The following is a 26,535-nucleotide window of genomic DNA, read 5'->3' as shown; positions in this document are numbered from 1 at the left end:
AATAAAGGGATTCTGCATCTGCCCCAGTAAGGCCAGAGCCACAGTTACTAACTGCGTGTCCCACTAAGTTCCTTGACCTCACTGTAAGCCCCAGGTTTCCTCTCTGTGAAAGAATAATGTCCTTTCTCCAAGGTTATTGGAGAGGCCAAGAAGATACTGGTGAAAACCACAGTGCTGGCCAGGTGCGGTGGCTCACACCTGTAATCCCAGCACTTTGGGAGGCCGAGGCGGGCAGATCACCTGAGGTCAGGAGTTCGAGGCCAGAGACCAGCCTGACCAACATGGAGAAACCCTGTCTCTACTAAAAAATACAAAATTAGCTGTGCGTGGTGGCGCATGCCTGTAATCCCAGCTGCTCGGGAGGCTAAGTTAGGAGAATCACTTGAACCTGAGAGGCAGAGGTTGCGGTGAGCCAAGATTGCGCCATTGCACTCCAGCAGCCTGGGCAACAAGAGCAAAAACTCCATCTCAAAAAAAAAAAAAAAAAAAGAAAAGAAAACCACAGTGTTCTGTTACTACCACAGAGAGAGGGGAAGGGGAGAAGCAGGTCCAAGGCTGGGTAGGGCCAACAAATGATCAGGGCTTTGGGGAAACTGTGGGCTGGGCAGAAGCAGGCCAGCCTGCAGGCAGTGGACTGGGAGAGCAGAGGCAGTTCGGACAGGCCTCCCTAGAAGAACCTCTCAAACAATGTCAGAAACCATTTATCCAACCTTTCTCAGGCACAGACTCTGTGCTTGGTTCTTTATCTCCTGGAACTCACAGTGAACATGAAATGGGGGCAGCATTACTCCCATTTTATCCTTCCTACTTAAACTGCTGGGCACTAAGCCAGGCTGGACACCTATATCCTGTCTCCTGCTCTGGGCAGCAGTTAAGTGAGGCAGACGGGAGAGAAAGGACAGCCAAGATAAGCAGGCAGATACCAATTACCTTTGTACTTACAAACTATGGTCACGTTAAGATACAGAACATCAGCCAAGAACCAGAACCAACTGCTTAACATAACACAGAGTGGGCCCTGCCCACCCCCCAATACAATACATTTAAGATAAGCTTCTTTTAACTGTTGAATTACCCCAGGGAGGGAGAAGTTTGCATGATTGGTTAGGATGGCAATAGGGGGATGGAGTCAGGGTTCACTCCCAGAAGGTAATTCCTAAGTCCTTACTTTCCATGATCAGGCCACCTGAAGACCATGAGCAGGAAGGAAGAGGCCCAGGCAGGGATCAGACCAGCTGGCGATGCAAGATGTAGACCCCATGGCCCAGTGAAATGCACATGGTCCAGGAACCCAGTCAGCCAAGGCAGGAGGAGCCAGAGTGGGCACTGCTTCAGGTCTAAGGCCCAGCCTCTCCCACAGGGGTTCCTGGTCCCCCTCTTCATTCTGTAGGCCGTGCTTCTCCCAGAAAGGGTGTGGCAGCTGGGCCTGGCAGGGGTTAGCAGTACACCTGGAGCAAGGGTGCCCCCGACGAGTCTGTGTCGGTGCCCTGGAAGGATGAGTCATGGCTGGCTGGGTACCCTGGTGGGAAGGAGAGGAGAGGAGGAAACAGGCTCAGGGGAAGGAGCTCATCCAGATCCCACGACCAGGGAGAAGCCTGCTGAGAAGGAGCAGAGTGGGACTTGAGCCTGGGTCAGTCTGATCCTGGCTGGATGACCCACTCAGTTTATTGACCTCTCTGAGCCCTAGACTCCCTTTCTGTAAAAGGATAATGATCCCACTCCCAGGGAGTTGTTGTCAAGGGCAAGAAGACCGCAACAGAACCACATGGGTGTCTCCAGCACCATGCTGGATGGCCCCCCACCCACTACTTTCCTAGTCATCTGGGCTTGAAGGTTGGGGTCTGATCACTTTCAGCTTGCCTGTTCTGGGCACCTGCACCCACTTTAAGCCAGCTTGCTAGATGGAGACGGGTCTGTGGCTGCTTAGGTCTCCGTCCCTTTTTGATGTCATCCTCATCATCCCAAGAGAAAGCTGGGAGAAGAGCAGGTGAGGGGCCCCTAGGGTAGTCCCCCACTCTCCACACCCCTCGTTAGGTCAAGACCACACCTGGAGCTCCATAAGGCCTCAGCTTCCGGGCGATGGCATCTGCAGTCGTCTCCTGGGAGATCTGCACTGTCAGCTCTAGGGAGGGAACGTGAGGCAGGCAGTGGTCATTAGCACGTTCTTTCAACCCTATTTCCTACTTCTGTTCCCAGCCCGATGAGGGAGGAGCCACTCACTCCTGGCCAGGGCTGGGAAAATAATGCTTAAAGACAGACACATAGACAACGTGTGCATGCGCAGAGTGATGGATGAGTGGGAGTTTTGGTTAGCCCAGAACAGGTCAGAGGCCCAAGTTCATGTGGGTCCCTAAGTCCTGTTAACCAGACCAGGCCTAGAAGCTACTCTGGCAGGAGACAGCAGGGGAGGGGAGCCTTTTGGGTAAACTTGTTGAATGCAGAGGGAACCTTGTCCTTTCTGGGGACAGCAGCTATGGCCAGAGAGCTCTCCCAGGGTCTGCATGCTCCTCTCAGCCTTGCTCGGACCTCACTGGGAAGGGCAGAGTGTGAGCTGGGGAGAGGGGATGCAAGAGTTGACAGAAAGGAGGAGGAAGGGCAGGGACTGGCTGAGGGGTAGGCCCACAGTGGCTAAAGACCCCATTCCAACCCTCCCCTGGCCAGAGCCTCCCCTACTCTGCCCCTCAGCCCCATGGGGCCCCCACCTACCATCCTGGCTGAGACCTGAGCCCACCATGGTCTCATGGCCACTGTCAGGGGCAGCAGCGGTCGGGGCAGCAGCCCGAGTTGAACGACCCTCCGAGGTCTGTGGGCGAGCACGGCTCTTTCGGGTACTAATGCGAATGATGCCGCGTACCAGGCGGCCCTCAGCATCCTGCTCATCCAGGTGGTAGTCCTGCGTGATGCTGCTGATAAGGTCCGAGATCTTACTGGTCTTCTCCAGGAACACAGTGTCTGATGTGCACTTGGCCAGCTCATCGATCTGGTGTACGCTGAACAGCTCTGTCAGCTTCTTGAAGATGAGCACATCAATCTCTCGGCTCGACATGGAGCCACTGCCCATCTCGGGCAGGTCCAGGTCCGATTCATGGAAAGAGTAGTACTCCTCGGAGCCACGAGGACTACTGGCAAGGGTGCTGGGCAGGCTGTGTCGCATGGGTGGGGGATCGGCCAGTGGCTCCTTGCAGCAAGAGTCCGCATCAGGGGCTGGGGAGGTGCCCCTCGGGTAGGGATACACAGGGATGCCTTTGAGCTTAACATCGGGGTAGCTGAAGCTGCTGCCCATGGTTGACTTGAGCCGCTGGCCGTCCCGCCGGCTGGGGGGTGCACGATCAGGGCTGGGGGGCACTCCATTGTGTTCTTTGGCCCAGCTGGCTTCGGCAGCCCCCTCAGTGGAGTCCTCAGTAGACAGGCAGGGGCTGCATCCCCGCACACAGGCTCCACAGCGCTGGAGGCAATCCCTGCAGCGGCGGAAGCAGAAGGCAGCCCGGCACCACTCCCACACCCAGGGTCGCCAGAGCAGGCAGCAGGTGGGGGACTCAGGGGCCGGCTCAGCAGAGCCAGAGATGAAGGTAATGCTCTCTGGCCCATGGTGGCCAGGGTCCTTGGGGTCTGGTCTACGGGTGCGGCGGCTTGGTGGGGGCTGAGGTGGTTTATCATATGTCTCCAGACATAGCTCTGTTGGCCGCTCCCAGGGTCCCAAGCGTGGAGGCCCAGATGCTGGGCGGGGGTGTCCAGGGCGGGGCATGGCTCATTGCGTGGTTTGCAGCAGCCAGGCACCTGCAGGGGGAGAGGCCAGGAAGGAGTCAGGATCAGAGGTGAGGGACAAACTCCTGGGCTGACTTGAGCAGCTTCACACTTCTAGTTTCTGAGAGGCCTGGGATGTGGATGGACCCAAGTATGCCCAAAAACCCTCATCTCTTGTGGCCCTCCCTCCACAAAGAGAAAGTCTCTGTGGTCTAACCCAGATTTCAAAATTCCCTGTGACTTAGACCTATTGGGATGGCTATGAAAAGTTGAACATTGGCCGGGCACGGTGGCTCATGCCTGTAATCCCAGCACTTTGGGAGGCCGAGGCAGGCAGATCACCTGAGGTCAGAAGTTCGAGACCAATCTAACACGGCGAAACTCCGTCTCTACTAAAAATGCAAAAAAATTAGCCAGGTGTAGTGGTGGGCACCTGTAATCCCAGCTACTTGGGAGGCTGAGGCAGGAGAATCTCTTGAACCCGGGTGGCGGAAGTTGCAGTGAGCCGAGATCACGCCATTGCACTCCAGCCTGGGCAACAGGGCGAGACTGTGTCTCAAAAAAAAAAAAAAAAAAGGAAAAAAGAAAGGTTGAACATCTTATCTGAAATGCTTGGGTCCAGAAATGTTTTGGATTCTGGATTGTGGATTGTATACATTATACTTACCTGTTAAGCATTCCTCATCCAAAAATCTGAAATGCTCCAATGAGCATTTCCTTTAAGTATCATGCTGGTGCTCAACTTTCAGATTTTGGAGTGTTTTGGATTTTTGGATTAGGGATACTCAATCTCTCAATCTGTATTTAAAAAATAATCTTCCTTCCTCCAGAAAATAATGAGTGTTGGCAATAATGTGGAAAAACTGGAACCCTTGTGCATTTCTGGTGGGAATGTAAAATGGTGCAGCTGCTGTGGAAAACAGTATGGTGGTTCCTCCAAAAATTAAACATCGAATTATCACACGACCCAGCAATTCCACTTCTGGGTACATACCCAATCTAATTGAGAGCAGGGACTCAGATGTTTAGACAATATTCACAGCAGCATTATTCACAATAGCCAAAAGGTGGAAACAATCCCAGTATCTACCAATGGATGAATGACTAAACAAAATGTGGTATATACATACAGTGGAATATTATTCAGCCTTAAAAAGGAAAGGAAATTCTTATACATGCTGCAACATGGATGAACCTTGAAGAACTTATGCTAAGTGAAATAAGCCAGACACAAATGGACAAATAGCCCGGGTGCGGTGGCTCGTGCCTGTAATCCCAGCAATTTGGGAGGCCGAGATGGGTGGATCACTTGAGCGCAGGAGTTCAAGACCAGCCTGGCCAACATGGTGAAAGCCCATCCCTACTGAAAATACAAAAATTAGCTGGGCGTGGTGGTGCACACCTGTAGTCCTAGTTACCTGGGGGACTGAGGTGGGAGGACCACTTGAGCCTCGGAGGTGGAGGTTGCAGTGAGCTGAGATCATGCCATTGCACTCCAGCCCGGGCAACAAAGCCAGACCCTGTCTCAAAAAAAAAAAAAGACAAATATTGTAAGATTCCACTTATATGACATCTCTAGAATAGTCAAATTCATAGAGACACAAAGTAGAGTGGTAGTTGCCTGGGGCAGAGGGGCCTGGGGAGTTAGTGTTGACTGGGTAGGGAGTTTCAGCTGGGGAAGATGAAAAACATCTGGAGATGGATGGTGGCAATAGTTGTACAACAATGTGAATGTATTTAATGCCACAGGAATGATGCTTAAATATGGGAATGATGCTTAAATGTTTTGTTTTTTGTTTTTTTTTGAAACGGAGTCTCACTCTGTCACTGAGGCTGGAGTACAGTGGTTCCATCTCGGCTCACTACAACCTCTGCCTCCTGGGTTCAAGTGATTCTCTTGCCTCAGCCTCCCAAGTAGCTGGGATTACAGGCACGTGCCACCATGCCCAGCTAATTTTTGTATTTTCAGTAGAGACAGGATTTCGCCATGTTGGCCAGGCTGGTCTCAAACTCCTGACCTCAGGTGATCTGCCCACCTCAGCCTCCCAAAGTGCTGGGATTACAGGTGTGAGCCATGGCACCCGGCCCTTAAACGTGGTCTGTTTTTTGTTTTTTGTTTTGTTTTGTTTTTTGAGACAGAGTTTTGCTCTTGTTGCCCAGGCTGGAGTGCAATGTCACAATCTCGGCTCACTGCAACCTCCGCCTCCCGGGTTCAAGCGATTCTCCGGCCTCAGCCTCCCAAGTAGCTGGGATTACAGGTAAGCACCACCATGCCTGGCTAATAGAGACGGGGTTTCTCCATGGTCAGGCTGGTCTTGAACTCCCGCCCTCAGGTGATCTGCCCGCCTCAGCCTCCTAAAGTGCTGAAATTACAGGCGTGAGCCACTGCGCCTGGCCAAATGTGGTTTCTTTAAAAAAAGGTTAGGCCAGGCACAGTGGCTCATGCCTGTAATCCCAGCACTTTGGGAGGCTGAGGTGGGCGGATGATTTCAGGTCAGGAGTTCTAGACCAGCATGGCCAAAATGGTGAAATCCCGTCTCTACTAAAAATACAAAAATTAGCTAGGTATGGTGGTGGGCACGTGTAATCCCAGTTACTGAGGAGGCTGAGGCAGGAGAATTGCTTGAACTCAGGAGGCAGAAGTTGCAGTGAGCCAAGATGGCGCCATTGCACTCCAGCCTGGGTGACAGAGTGGCAAGACTCTGTCTCAAAAAAAAAAAAAAGGTTAATAAGGTACCTTTTTTTGTTGAGATGGAGTCTCGCTCTGTCACCCAGGCTGGAGTGCAATGGCGCATTCTCGGCTCACTGCAACCTCTGCCTCTCAGGTTCAAGCGATTCTCCTGCCTCAGCCTCGGAGTAGCTGGGATTACACGCGTCCGCCACCACACCCAGCTACTTTTTGCATTTTTAGTAGAGATGGGGTTTCACCATGTTGGCCAGGCTGGTCTCGAACTCCTGACCTCAGGTGATCTGCCCACCTCAACCTCCCAAAGTGCTGGGATTACAGGCATGAGCCACCACACCCAGCCTAATATGGTAACTTTTATAGCTATTTTACAGAAAGATCTCCTGGATCTCACTTTCTGTGAAGTGGTCTCCCCCAGTTTCTTCCTGCTGTTGGTAAGTTTTTCTTGTTGAGAGCCTCTGTGGCTGCTCAACAAATGCCTTTTCATAAGACTTGCTATGGAACCTGATCATTAACACCTTTTTCCCTCCCCTGGTCCTTCAAATCAGATATGGGAATTTAAGAGGTCCCCTGTCAATATTTCAGTCTTGGGGGAGGGGGGAGGGATAACATTGGGAGATATACCTGATGCTGGATGACGAGTTGGTGGGTGCAGTGCACCAGCATGGCACATGTATACATATGTAACTTACCTGCACATTGGGCACATGTACCATAAAACCTAAAGTATAATAATAATAATAATAATAATAATTACAATAAAAGAAAAAAAAAAAAAAATTTCAGTCTTACTCACATTTGCCCTGCTAGCAACATTTAACACCAAGCACTGTTGGTGTCCTTTGATTAGATAAAAAAGCTGAGCCACAAAATATGTCTTCTTTCCCATTCTGACCTGGTTGCTAGGAAGCTCAGAGCTAAGACTTCTTTTACTTCATAAACACTCAGGCTGGCCCTGTGCTGGGTACCGTAGAACCAAAGATGAATGAATTACAGATCCTGTTCTTGATGATTCACATATGGTTTTGTAGGGAAAATAGATGCTTAAAAGTTTGTTGGCCGGGCGCGGTGGCTCACACTTGTAATCCCAGCACTTTGGGAGGCCCAGGCGGGCAGATCACGAGGTCAGGAGATCGAGATCGTCCTGGCTAACACGGTGAAACCCTGTCTCTACTAAAAAAAAAAATACAAAAAATTAGCCGGGCGTGGTTGCAGGCGCCTGTAGTCCCAGCTACTTGGGAGGCTGAGCCAGGAGAATGGCCTGAACCCGGGAGGCGGAGCTTGCAGTGAGCGGAGATCGCACCACTGCACTCCAGCCTGGGTGACAGAGCGAGCCTCCATCTCAAAAAAAAAAAAAAAAAAGTTTGTAAAATGAGGGTCGGGCACAGTGGCTCATGCCGGTAATCCCAGCACTTTGGGAGGCTGAGGCGGGTGGATCACGAGGTCAGGATTTCGAGACCAGCCTGACCAACATGGTGAAACCCTGTCTCTACTAAAAATACAAAAATTAGCTGGGCGTGGTGAAGCGTGCCTGTAATCCCAGCTACTCAGGAGGCTGAGGCAGGAGAATTGCTTGAACTTGGGAGGCAGAGGTTGCAGTGAGCCCAGATCGCACCACTGCACTCCAGCCTATGCAACAGAGTGAGACTCCATCTCAAACAAACAAACAAACGAAGTTTGTAAGATGGAGCATGTAGGATATATGAAGCATCATGGGAGTAAATAACTCTGCCTGAGAGAGTCAAGGAAGATTATGCAGTAGTGTATTTGGGAAGGTCCTTGATCTCATGTAGGGGTTTGCCAGGCAGTAACTATCCTTAGCTTGGATTTTCTGAGACACTGATCCCTTATCCTTTTATTCCTGAATTAATGGCACTGGGGTCTTAAACTGGGGGTGTGTGAGGAACATGGAACTGGGCATCGGGATACCTGTGTTTTAGTTCCAGTTCTGGCCCTAATCTAACCCCAGATTTGGCACTTGGGAAAATTAATGCCACCTCCCTAAAGAGGGCCATCATTATCTCTCACCCAAATACTGTCACAGCCCCCATTCTGGCCACCTCCATTCCCTCTTACTTGCTGTAGCAAGTAAAAACTTTAAAATGTTTAGAGGAACACGGCAGACACCACTTTAATGAAATGATCAAAGATAATATCACCATAATGGGATGAACTGACATCAAGTTCCTCCTGCTACTATGTACTAAGGAAGATACAACTCACGAAGTATTCTTGTCAAAAATGCATAACCTGAATGTAATAATGAGGAAATAATAGACAAGCCCAAGTTGAGAAACATGACAACTAAATGCAGTATGATCCTAGAAAGGATCCTGGATTGGGAGGAAAGAATTGGAAATTGGATAATGTGAATAACTGGTGAAATATGTTATTTGATAGTATTATATCAATGTTACATTTTCTGAATTTGATTACTGTGGTTATATAAGATAATGTTCTATTCTTAGGAAACATACACTGAAGCACTTGGGGATAAAGGGGCAGGATTATCTGCAACCTAATCTCAAATGGTTCAAACACAAAAGAACAGAAGTTATGTGTGTGTAGAGAAAGGGAAAGAGGGAATGTTACCCATGGTAAATGGGGATGTGAAGGATACAGTTCTTTTATTTATTTTATTTTTAGAGATAAGGTCTCCCTCTGTCACCCAGATTGGAGTGCAGTGGTGCAACCCTAGCTCAATGAAGCCTCAAACAACTGGCCTCAAGTGATCCTCCTGCCTCAGCCACTTGAGTAGCTAGGACTATAGGTGCATACCACCCTGCCCCACTAGTTTTTTGTTTTGTTTTGTTTTGTTTTTTGATAGAGATGGGATCTTGGTATGTTGCTCAGGCTGGTCTTGAATTCCTGGCCTCAAGTGATCTCCTGCCCTGGCCTCCCTGGGATTACAGGCACGAGCCTCTGTGCCTGGCCTAGGATACAGTTCTTTAACCATTCCTACAACTCTTCAACCTACTCTCCTGGCCCTACTCAGCACTCCTTCTCCAGGGACCCTCTGAAACCACTAGTTAGATGGGAGGCGCTCTCCCTATGGCCTTCTGCTGGGCTGTCAGCTGGGTCAGCCTTGTACTGATTGTTTGAGGATAAGTCTATGTCCCCAAGGACCATGACCCGGAAGTGCACGGACTGTGTGTAATTCTTTTCTGCCTCAGGGTCTGGAACAGGGTTTGGTACACTAGGTGCCTCAGGGGACTGACAGATTTCAGGTTGCCTCAGGGTAGAACCAGGATCATTGGGTACAAAGAAAAAAAGACTTAGGCTCTAGGTTGACCAGAGTATGGATGGAGGATAGGAGGTGAGAAGGGGAGTGAAATCCCGTCTGCAAAGGAATCCCAACTAAAATTGTAACAGGTGATTTTAAATTCCCTTGCAATCCAAGGCAAGTGGTTAAAAATCTTTGCTTTAGTTTGAGAAATGTGGGGTATGGATTCACACATTCACGCAATTAACAGATATTTACTGAGGGCCCACTGTGTGCCACATGCTGGATTTATTATTATTATTATTATTATTATTTGAGACAGTCTTACTCTGTCACCAACGCTGGAGTGCATGGCATGATCTTGGCTCACTGCAAACTCTGCCTCCCAGGTGGAGGCAATTCTCATGCCTCAGCATCCCAAGTAGCTGGAATTACAGGTGCATGCCACCACACCCAGCTAATTTTTTTGTATTTTTAATAGAGATGGGGTTTCACCATGTTGGCCAGGCTGGTCTCGAACTCCTGACCTCAAGTGATCCACCTGCCTCAGCCTCCCAAAGTGCTGAGATTACAGGCATAAGCCACCGCGCCCAGCCAGCTGTTCTAAATTTTTTTTTTTTTTTTTTTTTTTGAGATGGAGTCTCGCTCTGTTGCCCAGGCTGGAGTGGAGTGCAGTGGCGCAGTCTTGGCTCACTGCAACCTCTGCCTCCCGGGTGCAAGCGATTCTCCTGCCTCAGCCTCCTGAGTGGCTGGGACTACAGGCGCCTGCCACCACGCCTGGCTAATTTTTTTGTATTTTTAGTAGAGATGGGGTTTCACCGTGTTAGTCAGGATGGTCCCATCTCCTGACCTCGTGATCCACCCGCCTTGGCCTCCCAAAGTACTGGGATTACAGGTGTGAGCTACTGCGCCCGGCCCAGCTGTTCTAAATTCTATGGATAAAGTGATAAAACAGACAAAATCCCTCAACCTCAGGAGTTTACACTTCAGTGAGAGTTGATTATTGATGGCTTACACTGTTCTAAGTACTTCAGACATAATAACCAATTAATTTTCACTACCCTCTTTGTAATATTATTACCTGTATTATTATACTAAAGCACAGACAGGTTAAATAAGTTGTCCAAAGCCATACATCTATCTGTACACAATTGGCCTGGCCCCAGACTCTTATCCACTACCCCATCCTATCTATTACTTGGGAGAAAAGAGGCAATCAAAGCTGCCAGCTCCATGGACCAGCGTGTGCCCAGAGAGAGCCCACGTTGGGAGCCCTGTCTTCCAGGCTCAAGCCTTCAGAAGAGTGGACAAATCCACAGTTAACCATGCTGAGCTCGGAAGTACGTGGGGCTCCTGAGGATGGACTGGCTATTGTGTTCTCCCCAACCTCCAAAGCTTTAGGACTCTCTATTATTGATTAAATTAATCCAACAGGTATTTATTGAGCACCAACGAGGTGCCCAGCGTTGTGCTAAACGCTGAGAAAACAGCAGTGAATGGGCCAGAGGACTTTCACCTTATTTAACTCTCACAATTGCTCTGTAAATAAGTAGTATAACTCCATTTCACAGATCAGGAATCTGAAGCTCAGAAAGGTGAAGTGACTGGCCCAGAGACACCTAGCAAGAGAGGGCTGGAGTAGGATTTGCACTGTGGCCCGCCAGGCTCTGGAGCCTGCGTACTTTGTGTGTGCCACACATCTCCAGCGGTGGTGGGATAAGAAGAGAAGACCTGGGATAAGGACAATGCCTGCCTCAGTTCCCCACTTCCCTCCAGCCATTGAATCCTCCTGAAATCAAACTCAGGCAGTTTCTTCCAGGCTGTATCTCCCCGACCCTGCTGCTGCCACCGCCCCGCCACCACCCCGCCCAATCTTAGGAACCTGGTCACTTGGTTTAGCGAGGGGAGGCTCCCTGTCCCTATTGTGACTTGAGGCAAGATTCTTAACCTCATTTTCCTCATCTTTAAATAAGGAGAGACTAGTATCTTCAGCCCCGCCAATCCCGTGAGATTTAAATGAAATATTGAGTGCAGGGGGCTTCCCGCAGCGGCCTTGCACATGGGAGGGGCTAGGTCACTGGGCGATCTAAGGCACCGCAAGGATCTTCCCGGGGGTCAGACGGTCCCGGCCGGCCCTCCCTGGATTTCTCGTTGATGCTTCCCTCTTCCCCCTTAGTCTCGCGAACACACACACACACACTCAAGGGTCTATGTACCGTCCCCTCCTCCCAGGGTCCCCAGGACAGGCCCGGCCGCACCAGCCTCTGCCCCCAGCCCAGTGCCAAGCCTCGGACACCCGGCCGGGGAGGACCGCCCCAGTCCTGCTCGAGAAACAGCCGTCGGCTCAGTGCACCCTCGGCCTCCTGCCCCAAAGGTGCAGCCCGAGAGTCCCATATCCCCGGGCACCTAGTCCTGGGGACAAGGAAGAACCAGACCCTGGCACTGTCCCCCGGGCTACCACAGCCCCTACACCAACTCTGCCCTCGGGGCGAGCACTACCCTCTCCAGCTGCAAGGGCCCTACCCCGCGGGCGGACCCAGCCTCCCTCCCGTCCCGACGCTGTTCCTCGGGGTGAGCACCAGCGTTTGTCCCAACCCGATGCTGCCCCCCGGTGAGTGCGGCCCCCGCACCCAGCCAGTGCAGCCCTGAGGGCGAACGCGGCCCCTCACCCCGTTCTGCGCGCCCAGCCCGGGCCCCCGCTCAGGCCGCTCCCCAGCCCGGCCCGCGCACCCCGGAAGTAGGAGGGTGGCCCCCGAGGAACCGGGCCCGGGACCCTCTCCTGTCCGGGCTCAGCCTCGGGGGGCTCCCGACACCGGCGCCGCCCTGGTTTGCGCCCCCTTGGGCCCGCGCGGGGCTTACCTGTCCCGCCAGGTGAGCCGCCTCCGGCTCAGCCCCTCCCCCGCCCCCTCGCCGCTCACCTGGGGCGCAGGTGAACGTCTCGCGGGAGCGCTGCACGGGCCGCCGCTAGGGACACACTTCCTGCCTCCGCGAAGCGCCGCCGCGCACCTGGACCGAGGCCCCGCCCCTGGGCTCTGTGGAGCTGCGAGTCCCTGCTCGGGTGCTCGGCCCGTTCGGCCTAGTCCGGGTAAGTGAGGTGTGGCGGGGAGGGGTCGAGAGGCGCTGGGGCTCAGTCTCCTCTTCTGTTCAATAGGCTGGCGGTCTTGTCAGTCTCTGAGCATCTGTGGAGCTCCTGCCCGGCCATAAAGCTCCAACTCAAAGGGAAGCTCTCTTCTGGGAAGCTTTCCCTGACCCTAAGTCTGTTTTTCTGTTGGTTAGAACAGTCCCTGTACTCAGCACACTGTCGTTTTCTTGTCTTCTGTCTCCTCCTTTAGCCTCCTACCTTACAGGGTTTGGTCTTGTTCCCCTGTGTTCCTGGTGCTCAGCACAGGTCCTAGCACATACTAGTGCTCAACAAATGTTTTCCACTGAATGAGGCCCTGGGCCCCAATTTCTCCCTTTGCCCTGAGGCAGAACTGGGAGCCTGGGCCGCTGATCAGTTTACCTTTTCTTTGGTTCAGAGAAATCTGCAGGTAAAGACAGGAACCTCAGCTCTGGGGCCCCGAGTAGGGTAGAGGAGGGGGCCAGGAAATGCAGCTCTGAAAGATACATCCAGGATAGAAGTGGTGGCCAAAATGGGCCATGTCACTACATCCAAAAAAGGTCTCTGCAAGAGGCAACACCATTGAATGTCAAGAAGGCAAGGCTCAGACTATCCTGGGTTACTGTTCCCCTTAATGTTAATAACAACTCAATAACTTAACAATAGCATTAATAAACAAGTGACTTGGCCGGGCGCGGTGGCTCATGCCTGTAATCCCAGCACTTTGGGAGGCCGAGGCGGGCGGATCACGAGATCAGGAGTTTGAGACCAGCCTGGCCAACATAGTGAAACCCTGTCTCTACTAAAAATACAAAAAATTAGCCGGGCGTGGTGGTAGGTGCCTGTAATCCCAGCTACTTGGGAGGCTGAGGCAGGAGAATGGCTTGCACCCGGGAAGCAGAGGTTGCAGTGAGCCGAGATTGCGCCATTGCACTCCAGCCTGGGCAACAGAGCGAGACTCTGTCTCAAATAAACAAACAAACAAACAAACAAGTGACTTTTAGGGAGCATCTCCAGGAGCCATGCATGCCGAAGCCGTTAATCTGTGAAGTGGGTCAGGTATTATCATATCCATTTTACGGTAAGATGAAACTGAAGCTTAGAGAGGGGACATTGTTTGCTCAGGCAGTTGGCACAAACTGACTTTTGGCAAGGCACTTTCCTTCTCTAAACCTAATCTCTGGAGATAGTAGTACCTCTTTTCAACTGGGAGGATTAAAAGAGATCATGGATGCAACAGGAAGATATCACTGGGATGCATTAGGCATAGGTGTTCAATTTCCGCCAGAGACCCTCCACCCCAGCGCCTCCCACCACATCTTGTCCACATTCCCTCCTGAGGAAAGTGCACATTGTATTCTTATTTGGAGCTCAGAGAATGAGTCACATCCTCACTTCACAGTCACATCTTGTGCAGTTGAACATCTGTGTACTCTAAAACCTAGCAAGTCCATTCCTATGGTACAGCCACAGTAAGCTCTTGTACAATGCACCAGGAGAGAATGTATACAAAAATGTTAGTAGAAACATTGTTTGTGGTAGCCCCAAACCGAAAACATGGAAATACTATTGACAGGAGATAGAGAAATGTGGGATATTCATGTAAAGGAATTAATTATAGAGCAGTAGAAAATGAATGAAAAATAGCAACATGGCTGGATCATGGTAATATAATATTGAATTGAAAAAAGGCAAATCTCAGAAGACTACATATAGAATGACATCCTTTATATATGATTCAAAAATAACTAGAACTACTACATCTAAGCATAATATTTGGTTGAACCATATGAATTTACTGTTATTGGACTGTTTTGATCTAAAAGTAATGGCAAATTCATGTGCTTCAGCCTAATTTTTATGTGAAAAAAAACTAAGAAAAGAGCAAGGGGTTGGGTGCAATGGCCTGGGCCTGTAATCCCAGCTACCTGGGAGGCTGAAGCAAGAGAATCTCTTGAGCCAAGGAGTTCGAGACCAGCCTGGGCAGCTTAGCAAGACCCTATCTCAAAAAAGAAAAGAAAGAAAAGAGCAAGGGAATGAGAAACACAAAGTTCAGAATAATTAATACTTGGGGTCTAGGCATGGTGGCTCATGCCTATAATCCCAGCACTTTGGGAAGCCAAGGATTTGGGAGGTTTGGTTGAGCCCAGGACTTCAAGACCAGCCTGGGCAACATAGAAGGGCCTGTCTCTACTGAAGAAAAAAAAAAAAGGCTGGGCATGCATCTGTGATCCCAGCTACGTGGGAGGCTGTGGCAGGAGGATTGCTTGAGCCCAGGAAGTCAAAGCTGCAGTGAGCCATATTAACACCACTGCCCTGCCCTCCAGCCTGGAACACACACACACACACACACACACACACACACACACACACAATTACCTGGGGGAGGATGCAGGGATCCTCCTATTAAATCTACCTGTGGGAGAGAAACCCATAGGTAGATTTAATTTTTAGCAATGTTCTGGTTTTTGTGTTGAATAGTGGATTCAGGGGCTTTCATTTTATAATGAATGAATGAAAAAATAAAAGTTTATGCTCTAATGCTAAATAATTAGAGTTAGTGTCACTTGCAAAGTTCTCAAGATATGCAAACACATGAGAGCCTAGGGTCTTATTTATTTTATTTTATTTTATTTTTTTGAGATGGAGTCTCGCTTTGTCACCAGGCTGGAGTGCAGTGGCACGATCTCGGCTCACTGCAACCTCTGCCTCCCAGGTTCAAGCAGTTCTGCCTCAGCCTCCCAAGTAGCTGGGACTGCAGTTGTGCACCACCATGCCCAGCTAATTTTTGTATTTTTAGTAGACAGGGTTTCACCATGTTGGCCAGGATGGTCTCAATCTCTTGACCTCAATGATCGGCCTGCGTCGACCTCCCAAAGTGCTGGGATTACAGGCGTTAGCCACTGCGCCCAGCCTAGGTTCTTATTTAGTTTTTTGTTGTTGTTGTTGTTGCTGTTGTTTGAGACAGGGTCTCACTTTGTCACCCAGTCTGAAGTGCAGCGATGTGATCTTGGCTCACAGTAGCCTCTGCCTCTTGGGTTCAAGGAATCCTCCCACCTCAGCCTCCCGAGTAGCTGGGAGTATTAAGTATTATTTAGTTTTCTCCCCATTTATTTATTCATTCTTTTTTAAAAAAAAATTAAGGTATGATTTACCTATAGTAAAATTCACCCTTTTTAGTGTACAGTTCTGTGAGTTTTGAAAAATGCATACAGTGGCACAACCGCCACAGCAATCAAGATATAGATCAGTTCCATCACCCCCCAGAAATTCCCCTGAACCCCTCTGTGGTCAGTTCGTCCCCTTGACTCCAGCCCTTAACAACCACTGATCTTTCTTCTGTTTCCATAGTTTTGCTTTTTCCAGAACTTTAGTTGTAGAAGTGCAGAATTGCTCTACAAAATTCTAATTCTGTGGTACCTAAAATGCTGTAGATTAATAAGAATATGATGACTGAAGCAGCTCAGAGCTACTTTCCTTGCCTAGAAAGAATAAGGGAAGAAAGGAAGGAAGGAAGGAAGGAAATAAATAAATATGATCTCTGAACCTCTGGCTACGCTTTCTGGTGAGTGTTTTGTGAAGAGTTTTGCAATAGGCACAAGGTAGCTGTTATTCTAATTATAGCCACACTGGAAGCTCCCCTTTCTCTGCTCGTCTCCCTCCCTCACTCAAAGATACTGGGCCCTGTTCCCAAGGGTCCTTCCCATTGCCATGGTGCGTATTCAGAAACTCTGTCAAAAATCAATGACACTCTTGGGCCAGGCACAGTGGCTCATGCCTGTAATCCCAGCACTTTGGGAGGCTGAGGCAGGTGGATCACTTGAGATCAGAAGTTTGAGACCAGCCTGGCCAACATGGTGAAACCCCATCTCTACTGAAAATACAAAATTAGCCAGGCGTGGTAGTGGGCGCCTGTAATCCTAGCACTTTGGGAGGCCGAGGCTGGCAGATCACCTGAGATCAGGAGTTCGAGACCAGCCTGGCCAACATGGTGAAACCCTGTCTTTACTAAAAATACAAAAATTAGCCGGGCATGGTGGCAGGCGCCTGTAATCGCAGCTACTCAGGAGGTTGAGGCAGGAGAATCGCTTCAACCTGGGAGGCGGAGGTTGCAATGAGCCGAGAACACGCCATTGCATTCCAGCCTAGGTGACAAGAGCAAAACTCTGTCTCAAAAAAAAAAAAAAAAAAAAAAAAATCAATGACACTCTAGATACATACACAAAATAATCAGAACAGGGCTTCGAACAGATACTTGTATGCCAGTGTTCATTGCAGCATTATTCACAATAGCCAAAAGGTAGAAACAACCCAACAGATGAATGGATAAACAAAATGTGATATATACGTATAAGGGAAAATTATTCAGTCATAAAAACAATGAAGTTCTGACACATGGAACAACAGGGATGAACCTTGAAGACATTATGCTAAGTGAAGTAAGCCAGACACAAAGGACAAATATCGTATGATTCTCACTTACATGAAATATCTAGAATAGTCAAATTAATAGAGACAGAAAGGTTAGCCGTTATCGGGGGCTGGAGGCAGAGGGGAATGGGGAGTTACTGCTTAATGGGTACAGAGGCTCTGTTTGGAGTGATAAAAAGTTTTGGAAATAGATAGTTGTGATGGTTGCACAACACTGTGAATGTAATTAATGCCACTGAATTTATACTCTAAAATAGCTTAAATGGCAGATTTTATGTAGACGTATTTTCCCACAATTAAAAACCAAACAATAATAAAAATAGTAATAATTTTGTTAATCAATTTAAGTAAATAAATTTTTATTAGTCAATTTAAGTAAATAAATAAATTTTTTTAAATAAATAAATAACAAAACAAGCCAGGTGTGGTGGCTCACACTGTAATCCCAACACTTTGAGAGGCCGAGGTGGTCGGATCACCTGAGGAGTTCGAGACCAGCCTGACTGACATGGTGAAACCCTGTCTCTGGTAAAAATACAAAAAAATTAGCCAGGGGTGGTGGCTCATGCCTATAATTCCAGCTACTCGGGAGGCTGAAGCAGGAGAATCGCTTGAACCCAGGCGGCGGAGGTTGCAGTGAGCTGAGATTGCGCCATTGCCCTCCAGCCTGGATGACAAGAGCGAAAATCTGTCTCAAAATAAATAAGTAAATAAAAATAAATAAATAAACAAAAAATAACAAAACAAACCCCCTCCCTACAAAACAAACAAACAAAAAAAACAAAAAAAGACACTCTTTGAAGCAAAACAGAGTACCTTATAGGTCCATCATTCAGCCAGCAAAGGAGAGAGAGGTCTACTGGGGTGAGTTTTCCAGGTCACAACCTGCCTCTCCTGTGCACTTTCCTTTACACTTTACAAAACAAACACATTTTTTATTTGATCCTTATTACAGCCCTATGAGGTCGGCATCATCATATTCATTTTTACAAGTGGGGAAACTGAGGCCATCAAGGTTAGACCATTTGCTCAAGGCCACACTTCTAATGAGTAGTAAAGCTGGGTGGGAACTCTGTCTTTCTGACTCTCTATACAGTGTTCCTCACTGTGCCCTCCTCCAAGCCCTTACAGCTGTGTCTGGGTTTCTTTCTTTTTTTTTGAGACAGAGTCTTGCTCTGTCTCCCAGGCTAGAGTGGAGTGGCGTGATCTTGGCTCACTGCAACCTCTGCCTCCCAGGTTCAAGTGATTCTCCTGCCTCAACCTCCCTAGTAGCTGGGACTACAGGCATGTGTTGCCACGCCTGGCTAATTTTTTGTATTTTTAGTAGAGACGGGGTTTCACCATCTTGGCCAGGCTGGTCTCGATCTCCTGACCTCGTGATCCACCCGCCTCAGCCTTCCAAAGTGCTGGGATTACAGGTGTGAGCCACCGCACCCAGCATGTCTGGGTTTCTTTCTAAGCAGAGTGGACAACTGCCTCTGTCATCAGCCTCTTGAGCTCAGTTTTTCCTTTTGGCCTTGACCTGGGGCCATTGTCCCAATCCTCTGCTTTCCCCATGGTTGCTCCACTGTTCAATTTTTACTTTTCTGATCACCCTCCTCAGCCACCATTTAGGCTCCCAGGCTGGTGGTGACAGCTTGGTGGGAGAAGGGAGGTATCAAGGATGACGCTGGACTTCTGGCTATGTTACTGGATGAATGGAGATGACTGGGGAGGACAAGTTTGGGGTGTAAGAATGCAAACATAGTGTTAGACCTGTTGAATTTGAGGATCTGTAAGATAGCCCAGACATATTACCATTGTATCCATGGATGCCATTTCAGAGTGCTGTTTAGGAGCTGCAACATGTACAGCGCTGGGGCTGCGGAGGAGCCGTGGGTCAGGGGAATGTGGACAGTGGTGTGTGGAGCCGGCTTCAGTAGGCCTGCTTCCCTTCCTTCCCTGGGTATCTGCTGCTTGCCTCTGGTGTGCTTCTCCCATAAGGGCACTAGGGGACAGCACACAACAGTGGAAATTGCCAGAACTTCAGGGTCACAGGTTCTGACTTGGAATACTAGATGCTCAGAGCTGCGGTGTGAACTTAGCCTCTTTGGACCTCAGCATTCCCTTTTTTTTTTTTTTTTTTTTTTGAAACGGAGTCTCACTCTGTTGCCCAGGCTGGAGTGTGCAATGGTGCGATCTTGGCTCACTGCAACCTCTGCCTCCTGGGTTCAAGCGATTCTCCTGCCTCAGCCTCTGGAGTAGCTGGGATTGGAGGCACAGGCCACCACATGCAGCTAATTTTTGTATTTTTAGTAGAGACGGGGTTTCACCATGTAACTGGGCTGGTCTCGAATTCCTGACCTCAGGTGATCCGCCCACCTCGGCCTCCTAAAGTGCTGGGATTATAGGCATGAGCCACCACGCCTGGCCTGGACCTCAGCATTTCTCATCCAAAAATGGGCTTAACATGAGGTAAGATAACACAGTGGTTTAGAGTGTGAGTTCTGGAGCCACAGGATCTGAACACGTGCCCCAGCTCATACACGTACCTGCTGTGTGTTCCTTTGGCCAAGTTATTGAACTCCTCTGTGCCTCAGACACCCCATCTGTAAAGTGTGGGTGATAGCTTCATGTGGTGATTACAACGGAGACCAGCACATGGTAAGTGCTAAACAGATGTTAGCTATTTTATATTAACCCCTTTCCTCACCTCCACACCCCACCCTCTGGCTCCCTGCCCCGCCATTCTGGGGCTGGGATTCTCAAAGGCAAGACCACTGCCTCTGAGAATAAGCCGAGCAAATTACTGGTATTGACCACGACTGCCTACAACATGTTAGGTTTATTATGTGCCTTATTCCATTTAATCCCCATAATAAGGCCAGCAGGGTGGCTCACACCTGCAATCCCAGCACTTTGAGTGGCCAAGACAGGAGGAGCACTTGAGCTCAGGAGTTCAGACCAGGCTGGGAAACAGCAAGACCTTGTCTCTGCCAAAAAAAAAAAAAAAAAAAAGGAAAAAAAAAAATTAGCCAGTATGGTGATGCACACCTGTGGTCCCAGCTACTCAGGAAGCTGAGGCAGGAGGATCACTTGAGCCTAGGAGGTCAAGGTTGCAGTGAGCAGTGATCATGCCATTGTACTCCAGCTTGGGTGACAGAGCAAGACCCTGTCCCCCGAGCGAAAAAAAAAAAAAAAATCCTCACAATAACTCAGTAAACGGATCTCAAACTCCCATTTTACAGCTAGAAAACAGAGGCTCAGAGATTTAAACCACTTGCCCAGGGTCACACAGCTAGTAAGTGGCAGAGCCTAGAGCTGAGCCCAAGTTCATTCTGGTTCAGCGCCTGAGCTCTTTGCAGTGGCTCTTCTGGGCCCCCCACAAACTGGGCCCTTGGAGGCCAGGTGTGGTGGCTCACACCTGTAATCCTAGCACTTTGGGAGGCTGAGGTGGGTGGATCACCTGAGGTCACGAGTTCGAGACCAGCCTAACCAACCTGGAGAAACTCCGTCTCTACTACAAATACAAAATTAGCTGGGCATGGTGGCTCATGCCTGTAATCCCAGCTACTTGGGAGGCTAAGGCAGGAGAATCGCTTGAACCTGGGAGGCAGAGGTTGCAGTGAGCTGAGATTGCACCATTGCACTCCAGCTTGGGCAACAAGAGCGAGACTCCGTCTCAAAAAAAAAAAAAAACAAAAAACTGTTACGCTGGTGGGGTGGGGGTGGCGGTAAGCGGGGTGAGGGGCAAGCGAACAGGGCTCTGTACTGTGTGAGAGCTGTGGAGAGAGGTACAGGGGAAGCTCCCTGGAACTCCAGGCTGCACTGTTAGACGGGAGGCCCCAGGGATTCCTGGGGTTCTCTGGCTTGAGCCAGTGCTGCACCGCATTGGCTGGGCCTAGAGAGAGCTGCAGGCTGAGGAACCTTATCTTGTGCTAGGTTGAGGCAGGGTCTGCTGGTTGGTTCCAAGTCCCTAGTAAAAGTATTTTCCAGAGTCCTTGTGCCAAAAGAAGCTTCACCAAACCCCCTCAATTTGCCAATGAGAAAATGAGATGCGAGAGAGGAACAAGCTTAGTTGAGGTCACATAGTGAGTAAGCGGTGGGCCTTGGTGAATATGGACCTCTGCTTCCTCACCTGGCTCTGTGTGGTGTCAGGTTAAACCTGGGTTCAGATCCTGCCTTTACTGCTTGGTGCTTTGCGAGCCTGGACAAGTGACTCAGATTCTCTGGGCTTTAGTTTCTGCATCAGTGAAATGCATTTAATCATTCAGTCCTTTTCTTGGCTGCACCCTCATTCCCCACCATACTACTCCCTCACTGTTACACACACACACACACACACACACACACACACAGAGGCAAGGCTACACATGGCCAAGCTGAGGCTCCTGGTCACTCAGAGACAGCACTGCAGCTCTGGCCACCGAACACCACCCCCACCTTCTGCCCACCCCAGCCAATGTCACTTCCAAGAGCCAATGCCTCTTAGAAGCCTTCCTAGAGAGCCCCCAGCTAGAAGGCTGTCCCTTATGCTAAGTCAAGGCCATCTGGGTCCCTGAGTGATCTTGACCTCCCCTGCTGCCTTTCCTGCCTTCAGACTGAAGCTCCCGGAGGGCAAGGTCTGTTCTGATTCATCCCTGAGTCCCCAGCACCTAGCCCAGGGCAGAGCCCAAAGGCTCCTGCTGGGAGTGTTTATGGAGGGGGTAAGTGAAGGAGGCCCCTCCAATTCTTCCTGTTTCTCAGGAGCCCATGATCACCAGCTTTGCCTCCCAAACCATCAATGTGGGAGAAAGTGCCCTGGAGAGAGGGTCAAACAGACCTGGGATGGAATCCTGGTCCAGCCTTTTCCTAACTGTGTGAACTTGGAAAATGACCTCACTTCTCTGAGCCTCAGTTTCCTCTTCTATAGATAGCATTCCTGAGGGGGAGACATTTAAGCTGAGAATGGAAAGACCTAGATGGAAAGACCGAGAGGAAGAGTGTTCCAGGCAGGGTGAACAGCTGGTGCAAAGGCCCTGAGGTTGGGATAAGCTCAGCATGTTAGAGGAACAGGAAGGAAGCCAGTGTTGTCTGAGTGCAGTGAGCAAGGGGGAGAGGGACTCTTTTTAATCTTTTTTTTTGAGATGGAGTCTTGTGTTGTCGCCCAGGCTGGAGTGCAGTGGTGCGATCTCGGCTCACTGCAACCTCTACCTCCTGGGTTCAAGTGATTCTCTCGCCTCAGCCTCCTGAGTAGCTGGAATTACAGGTGCGCACCACCATGCCTGGCTAATTTTTGTATTTTTAGTAGAGTAGGAGTTTCACCATGTTGGTCAGGCTGGTCTCGAACTCCTGACCTCATGATCTGCCCACCTTGGCCTCCCAAAGTGCTGGGATTACAGGCGTGAGCCACCACACCTGGCCAGGACTTCTTTTAATCTAAGGGATATGGGAACTGACTGGAGGGTGTTGAGCCAGGGAGTGGCCCTGGTTGCTGTATGGTGATTGCAGGAAGGCAATGCTCACGCGGGGAGTCCAGGTGAGAGATAATGGCACCTGAGGACATGGTGAGAAGTGGTCAGATCCATAAAATATTCCAGAGGCGGATCCCACAGGACTGGATGCAGAGGGTAAGGGAAGAGGGGACTTAGGGTATCCCTTGTTTCAGTCACTTATTGCTGAGAAACAAACTATCCCCAAAACTTAGTGGCATAAAACAACAATGATATGTTGTTTCTAAAAATTCTGTGGTTTGGCTGGGGCTCAGCAGGACAGTTCTGGTTCCGCCTGGCTGATGCATGTGGCTGGGAGCTTAGCTGGGACTGGATCGCCCAAAATGGCTTGTCTTGCTCCATGGCCTCTCATCATTCAGGAGTCTAGCCGACCGTGTTTTAGCGTGGCAGCTGGCTTCCAAGAGGACAAGCCCTAGTGTGCAAATGCTTATCAAGCCTCTGCTTGCTTCATGCTTCTTGGTGTCCCATTGCCAAAGCAAGTCCTACAGCCAAGCCCAGAGTCAACATGGGAGGGGACCATACAAGACCATGGTTCATTGGAGGCCACCAGTGTAACAGTTTAGCACCACCCCCTATGTTTGTGGTGGAAGGAAATGAATGAAGTTCAAGGGTAGAGGGGAGTGGGTGGGGTTTGCCAGAGGTCATGGGGTGATGGTGCAGGGTCCTGCCCAGGACCTCCCAAATTAGACACAGGAGGACACTGGTCTTGGGAGAGTCAGCACAGTGGAGACACAAAGTCCCTGGCAGGTATGATGAGGCAGGGTGGGGTGTGAGTGGGGATGGGGAGGGGGCGGTAATCAAGGTAGGGAACCCAAGAGGTCTCCCTGAGCCCCTACTCTGTGCCTAGCCCTGGGCCAAGCACTGAGAGAACAGGACTCAGCGAGTGACTTTGGGGAGCCCACAGTGTGTCAGGACACAGACTATGCCCAGAGATGCCAACACAACGTGAGAAGCGACAGTTTAATGCTGCAGTGGAAGGTTATCCAGGGCCCGTGGGTCCCAGGGGAGGGATTCCAGGACTGCTTCTCAATTTGAGGAGGCGCTAGAAAATAGTTGTTGGTCAGACAAGGTGGTGCAAGGTGAGATACAAGCCACCTTCCATCCCTGGCAGCAATAGGTAAAAGCAGACACACAAGAGAAGACCATCTGAAGATAGGATTCTTCCCATTTTATGGATAAGCAAACTGAGGCTCTGAGTGAAGAAGTAACTCAACCCAGACCTGTCTCCCCACATCCTGGGCTTCTTTCCATCCTGTCCAATTCTTGCCTAAATCACAGGGAAGGTGAGGGAAGGGAGGGCTCTCTGCAGAGCTGGTGTGGGACGGAGAGGAGCTGCTGTGGGAGTGCCCCTCCCTCTGTCCTAGGCTTGTGCTACCTCCCTTAAGGAAGTCTTTTCTCACTGTGGGCAGAAACCTGTGAGGAGACAGCAAGGGAGCTGGTGCCATGGAATGGGGATGGGCAGACCCAGACTTGTCCCCAAGGAGCCCCCAATCTGAGGAGGGAACCCCAGCCTTGCCTTCAGGCCCTGCTCTGTGGAATCCAGGCCTCAGAGGCTCCCTGTCTGAGGGGGCAGGGAAACATTGGTCTGATCTCAGGAACCCCAAGTCTACAGGGATGAAGGGGAATTGTGTGAAGGTCAGAAACCATAGGTCAGGGCCAGGGAGAGCATGGAGTATCTCAGGTTGGGTCTGAGCAGGGTTCCCTACCAAGTGGGGAAGGAGAGTCATTGCCAGGTTTAGCCCTTGGGGCTCAGGTTGGGGAATAGGAGGGAGGCTGGGAGCTCAGAGCCAGGTCTAGCTCAGCCTTGGTCTGAGTGACCTTGAGTTTGACCTACTTTTCTAGGCTGGTCCTGCGGGTCTCCAGGACTCTGCCAAGCAGAGCTGCAGCACGGGAGCTCAACGACACATAAGCCATCCCAGAGGAATATGAATGGTAGAAAAAAGGAAAATATACACGAGCCAGCTGAACTCTGGCCTTCTGCAGAAGGGAAAGGCAGCCCTACATTCGACCACAGCCTGAGCCCTGCTGTTCCTTCCCTCCCCAGCATGTCTGGGGGCAGGGGTGGGGGTGGCTGCTATGTCCTCAGAAATGGAAGGAGGAGGATGGAAGGGATGGAGGGAGAAGAAGGGGAGGTCCTGGTATCTGGTGCGCTCACAGCAAAAAGCCTCTTTTCCTTGGAACTGGAGCCTGCTGTAGGGGGCTGGAAGCCAGCCTGAGAACCTGGGGTCTCAGAAGGGGAGGGGACTGGGGGCAGGGCAGGCAGAATCTGGGAAAGAGAGGGGATGGAGACAGAGACCTAGAGAGTCAGAAGAGAAAGAAGGGAGAAAACAGGCAGAAGCAGGTGTAGTGGGGATGAGTACTGGTGCACACATTTAGGTAGGCAAGAAACGGGCTATTTTTAAAAATGCATTTAGAGCCCTCATTCTACCTGGCTGTTGCGAAATCCAGTCTCCATCATTGTTGGGCTCTCTCAACCTGTGACAGCCCCTAGAGTTTGGCCAAGGCCCAGAAATATTACAGAACCAGATATGAACAAGACCCTTCAGCCAGGTCTGATGGCTCACGCCTGTAATCCCAGCATTTTGGGAGGCAGAGAGGGCAGATCACTTGAGGTTAGGAGTTCAAGACCAGCCTGGCCAATATGGTGAAACACCATCTCTACTAAAAATACAAAAGCCGGGTGTGGTGGCAGGTGCCTGTAATCCCTCAGCTCGGGAGGCTGAGGCAGGAGAATCGCTTGAACCCAGGAGGTGGAGGTTGCAGTGAGCTGAGATTGCACCATTACATTCCAGCCTGAGTGTCGCAGCGAGACTCCGTCTCAAAAAAAAAAAAAAAACACAAAGATTAGCCGGGTGTGGTGGCATGCGCCTGTAGTCCCAGCTTCTCAGGAGGCTGAGACAGGAGAATTGCTTGAACCCAGGAGGTGGAGGTTGCAGTGAGCCAAGATCTCACACCACTGCACTCCAGCCTGGGTGACAGAGTGAGACTCTGTCTCAAAAAAAAAAACAAAACCAAAAACTAAAAACAAAAACAAAGCCCTTCAGTCTGGTTACCAGGCTGCTCTGGTCACCTGACCCGCATTACCCCATCAGGTCAGAGACTGTGCCATTTGATGCCAACTGTGCATGGAACATGGAATCCTTGCTGATCTGGGAGCCATGTGGGATCCCACCTTCTGAATGGCACTCATCCCCTTGAACTCAGACCCTGGATCCCTTCCCTGGAACTGGGGAACCTGAACTGCCATCCCTGCCTAAGAGGCTGGGGAAGGAGCTTCCCACTCTGGTCCCTGGGTCTGGAGACCTGTCCTTCAGCATCCTACAACCAAGCAGCTGGGACCAGCCTAGCAATCCCTCTTGGGCCTGGAAGCTTCAGGCCCAGCCAGAGAGCCTGCTAAGGTGGGGGTGGGAGGATCCCAGGATCCCCACCCCTGGGTGGTGGGGGGACAGCAGCCAGCCAGAGCTGGAGCTTCAATGTACATGAGCAGGAGGGACCTGATCCAGAACCCGACGGCTGAGAAACTATTCAGTGCATGTTTATGATGTGTCTGCAGTGGGTCCTGGGCTACAAGACACCATGTGACCTGACCCTTCCACACTTGTTTTTAAACTTTGTGATGTGAAATATCTCATACATTGAGAAGAATATATGTATGTGTGTATATGGTATATGTATACATGTATGTATACATACATATAAAATATACATGTTTGTACATATATCTAGATAAAAGTATATGTATCATTTAAATATTAAAAATGTAGTGAACATGCAGGCAGCCATCACTAATTTAATGAGATTTTCCAGTACATTTTTTTTTTTTCTTTCCAAGACGGAGTCTCACTCTGTCGTTCAGGCTGGAGTGCAATGGCGCGATCTT

General features: G+C 50.1%; 1 protein-coding gene across 3 annotated transcripts; it reads right to left on the bottom strand.

The window, feature by feature from the left end:
- Nucleotides 1-707: 707 nt before the first annotated feature.
- On the bottom strand, nucleotides 708-12,631 carry KDF1 (keratinocyte differentiation factor 1). Of its 3 annotated transcripts, XM_054458011.2 has the most exons (5): nucleotides 12,513-12,544; nucleotides 5,163-5,264; nucleotides 2,707-3,777; nucleotides 2,048-2,122; nucleotides 954-1,519 (listed from the first exon to the last, which is right to left on the bottom strand). In XM_054458011.2, the coding sequence occupies exons 3-5, from the start codon at nucleotides 3,743-3,745 to the stop codon at nucleotides 1,437-1,439; spliced, it is 1,197 nt and encodes a 398-aa protein (XP_054313986.1). In that variant the 5' UTR covers nucleotides 3,746-3,777; nucleotides 5,163-5,264; nucleotides 12,513-12,544; the 3' UTR covers nucleotides 954-1,436. The 3 variants fall into 3 exon arrangements, with proteins under 3 accessions (XP_054314005.1, XP_054313995.1, XP_054313986.1); XM_054458030.2 differs by lacking the exons at nucleotides 5,163-5,264; nucleotides 12,513-12,544 and adding an exon at nucleotides 12,572-12,631 and having other exon boundaries at nucleotides 708-1,519; XM_054458020.2 differs by lacking the exon at nucleotides 5,163-5,264 and having other exon boundaries at nucleotides 919-1,519; nucleotides 12,513-12,631.
- Between the last annotated feature and the right edge of the window lie 13,904 nt (nucleotides 12,632-26,535).

This window comes from Pongo pygmaeus, chromosome 1 (genome assembly GCF_028885625.2).
Source record: "Pongo pygmaeus isolate AG05252 chromosome 1, NHGRI_mPonPyg2-v2.0_pri, whole genome shotgun sequence".
Classification (NCBI taxonomy): Eukaryota; Metazoa; Chordata; class Mammalia; order Primates; family Hominidae; genus Pongo; species Pongo pygmaeus.
Note: the sequence above shows the minus strand (reverse complement) of the source record. Positions and strands in the feature narration are given on the sequence as shown.

Coding starts and splice junctions, on each gene's coding strand:
- KDF1 (XM_054458030.2), bottom strand. CDS start 3,745: ATGCCCCGCCCTGGACACCCCCGCCCAGCATCTGGGCCTCCACGCTTG. Junction 2,123..2,706: donor CTCAGGTCTCAGCCAGGATG/GTAGGTGGGGGC, acceptor TTCCCTCCCTAG/AGCTGACAGTGCAGATCTCC. Junction 1,520..2,047: donor GAGGCCTTATGGAGCTCCAG/GTGTGGTCTTGA, acceptor CCTTCCCACCAG/GGTACCCAGCCAGCCATGAC.